This window comes from Centruroides vittatus, unplaced genomic scaffold (assembly GCF_030686945.1).
Source record: "Centruroides vittatus isolate TY-2023 unplaced genomic scaffold, ASM3068694v2 contig_12, whole genome shotgun sequence".
Classification (NCBI taxonomy): Eukaryota; Metazoa; Arthropoda; class Arachnida; order Scorpiones; family Buthidae; genus Centruroides; species Centruroides vittatus.
The window spans coordinates 911,523-914,879 of NW_027120767.1; the positions used below are offsets into that span (position 1 = coordinate 911,523).

Below are 3,357 nucleotides of genomic sequence, written 5' to 3' on the forward strand. Positions count from 1 at the left end.
AATTTACCTAGTGCTAGTGGCGTGCCGTCATTGGAAGCGGTGGAAGCGCCGCTTCCCTTGTATTTTCTAAGATATAAATTTTCATATTTTAACGTAGTTTGAATTAATAAAGTGCTAAAGGTCTAACTACATATACCTGTAGGTATATGTAGTTAGACCTGTTGATATACAATAAACGATGAAATAATAATCAGCTGCTAAAGTTAAAAACCACTGTGCAACGGATTTATTATGGTTAAAAGCCACCGCACGTTCTGGATGTTAAGGTGGTGATAAGAAAATAAAGCTTTCTTTTTCATTATGATTTATTTATCTTCAATCATCTTATATAAGTAGGTAACAAAATTATTCACCACATAAAGAAACGTAACTTGGTTACTTTTCAACAACATTTAATTATTCGTGAAAATCTGTTGCGGTGCTCGAGATGTCAACATTTCAAACAACTAATTTACTAAAAATAATTACTTTGTCGGGAACTTTTATTAATAAATCAGTCTTTTTTATGAGAATCGAGAATGTTTCAGAGTTATTTATTTTTACAAGAACTATTACCGTGACATTTCGAGTTGCATTTTATGTTCTTTGAGAGACATTTTCATTTTTATCAATACAGCATCTTTTACAGTGACACATTATAAACCCTCGCTTACTTCCGGATGTTAACGCGGATGCTGAGCGAAGGGTTAATGAAGTTGAGGATACGTCCCGAATATTAATAGAGTTACTCTCAGAAACTAAATTCATTACGAGCGTAAAGTCGATCGAGACGACCTTCCTTGTTTCCTAATTGATGGATTAATGCTCGTAACAATAGCTAAAACATTTCTGGGAGCTGCACAGATCCCTGTACTATTACTGTGAAATAATAATCAGAATAATTCTTAATTCATTGTTTTTAAAAATTTTAATAACTAAAATGTCTTAGGATTTTTAAGCTTTATCAGAGGTATTAATTTACTTCTGATACAGAGAGTGCCAATGGCTCAATGGCATGGAGGTTGAGAAAAGCGTCCTACTCGAGTGTAATATACAGTAATACTTCGGTTATCGTCGGTTTCGGATTTCGCCGATTGTTTTCGGACGGATTATCGACGAAAACCGAGATATCACTGTACAGTGTACAGCCATGTACAGTACCTAGATCAATCTGTACACGCAGAAAAAAAACCCGAATTTTTTGCAATTTTAGGGGCAACTCAATAATGTTAGACAAAAAAATATAGAAGGCAAAGCGATTTGCTAAATTTTAACATTTATAAAATTAAATTCTAAATTTCTATAGGAGAAAAGCTTCTGTAAAATAATTAAATATAATAATCCAAAAAATATTAAATACCATTGACTTTATTTTCTTGTCTACAACTTTATTTTAAATTTTGAAGGGCCTCTAAAATATTAGTTGCCCCAAGCCTCGCATTTTCTCTGAAAGGCCCTGGGTGCACAAATATATTATATTTGATCCAATCTTCTATGAAACGTGACTTCTAAATAATTGTGTCGTTGCTACGGGTAGCTGCATACAGTTTTGAAGCGCATCTATTTTTGTCAAGCACTCCTGTCACTTCAATTAAAGTCGAGAAGACCGAATGAAAACCGTTGGCTGCCTGTAAATAGTATAAAGAAATATTTTATTGTAAATTTTTTACTATTAAGTTATGATAAGATTTGTTTTTGTGATATTTTTACGTATAAAGCAAAAGGCTAGATTTGTCTAGACAACTGACATCTTACCCGAATCAAGAAATTCTTTTTCACGAAGAAAAATCCTCCAATGGATATTCCAATGGGTAATCCTCCAAATATCTTCATGAAGCAAACGACCTAACATCAAAAATTTCAATTAAAATATCAATGAAAATAAAAATTGCATGATATTATAAGAGAAATATAACATATTATACCTTTAACTTATATGTTAAGGTCAGAGGAGCAGAGAAATACTTTTCGACAGAGATGAAATTGTCGTATATCTGGAACAATATTATTACATTTTCATAAAAAATCACGAGATGATTTACGTTAATTTTTACTTACGGTCGATGTTAAAGTCGACACTCCCCAGGAGACTAATAGACTTAAACTTAATAATTGTAAGGCAATTACAGCCATAAGTAGGCGAACGACAAGATTCGTCTTAGCAAAAAGGACTCCGTACCAAATAAAGCAGGTTTCGTATACAAAATGTATGTAAATGAGAGGCAAAAGAAGCTCCCATTTTTCGTTTACTTGTTGAAAAACTTCCCATAGTTCCATAAATTTTTCAATTAGATTTTGCAGATAATATTTTGTCGCATTATTTACGATTTGTAATTCTGAGGAGATTTTAGATAATTTTTTCGATACGACTAATACAGTGAGCGTGCTTATAGTAAACATAGAGGCAATATGAATAAATGTTACCATAAACCACATTTGGATAGCGACCAAACATGTAATGGCTCTAATTTTGTATTTACTTCCAATATTAACGTAAGGATAACCAATCAATGGTATTAAAACGGCAAGCAAAGCGAGTATAACGACTATGTACGAAAAGAAAATCAGTACATATGGTTGAGCTTTATCAAGGCATTTTTCTTCACCTTCGTGTCTACTTTTGAGCATGGAATAATGGACATTAAACTTTTTTCTTTTCACAATGCTGAATTGCAAGGCAACGTACAAAGAACAAGTTAACGGCACGAGTTTAGAATAAAAAGCGTGCTCTTCGAACACACGAAATATTCTAGCGCATGGAATATCGACCACGAAAATGATGGCAATAAATACTACAACGAGCCATGCATATATTTCAATTATTCTTTCGTATGTGGAGAAAAGAGAGGCAGATATTTTACTCTTTCTACATTTGCAAGGTTCTATAAAATTCAATCCGAAAATTTCACATACAGAAATAAAAGGATCGAATTGCCTAACGAGACAAATGTCATCAAGATAAGATTCCGTACAAATTTCCATAGTAGTATGTTACGATTACTCGAAAAATATTTCAAATAATACAAAGAATACTTTAGCAACGATAGGAAAATGATTCAATAAAATTTTCGTTTTAAAAACTCACCTCGCTCTACAAATTTCGAATTGTTATAATAAAAGTTAAAAGCCATTAGATGTAAAGAGACATGTAAAGAGTGTCTTAAAATATTATCTTGTACAGTTAATCCTATTTAAATGAACCTCCAAACAGAAGTTTTTTTTTAACGAGGTATCATTTTTACTGCCCAACTTCAATGTAATGCTTCGTGTTTATAGATTTATACGAAGTGTGTTCTTCTCTTTAATCAATTCTTTACAAATTTACGATCGAATAACGATAATGAAATTCTTGATAATGAAGTCGTTTCTTGATTGCTA

General features: G+C 32.1%; 1 protein-coding gene across 1 annotated transcript; it reads right to left on the reverse strand.

Annotated features, from left to right (window-relative positions):
- Positions 1-1,292: 1,292 nt before the first annotated feature.
- LOC136983217 (uncharacterized) lies at positions 1,293-3,153 on the reverse strand. Its single transcript, XM_067279903.1, has 3 exons — positions 1,905-3,153; positions 1,735-1,824; positions 1,293-1,607 (listed from the first exon to the last, which is right to left on the reverse strand). The coding sequence occupies exon 1, from the start codon at positions 2,959-2,961 to the stop codon at positions 2,023-2,025; it is 939 nt and encodes a 312-aa protein (XP_067136004.1). The 5' UTR covers positions 2,962-3,153; the 3' UTR covers positions 1,293-1,607; positions 1,735-1,824; positions 1,905-2,022.
- Positions 3,154-3,357: the final 204 nt, after the last annotated feature.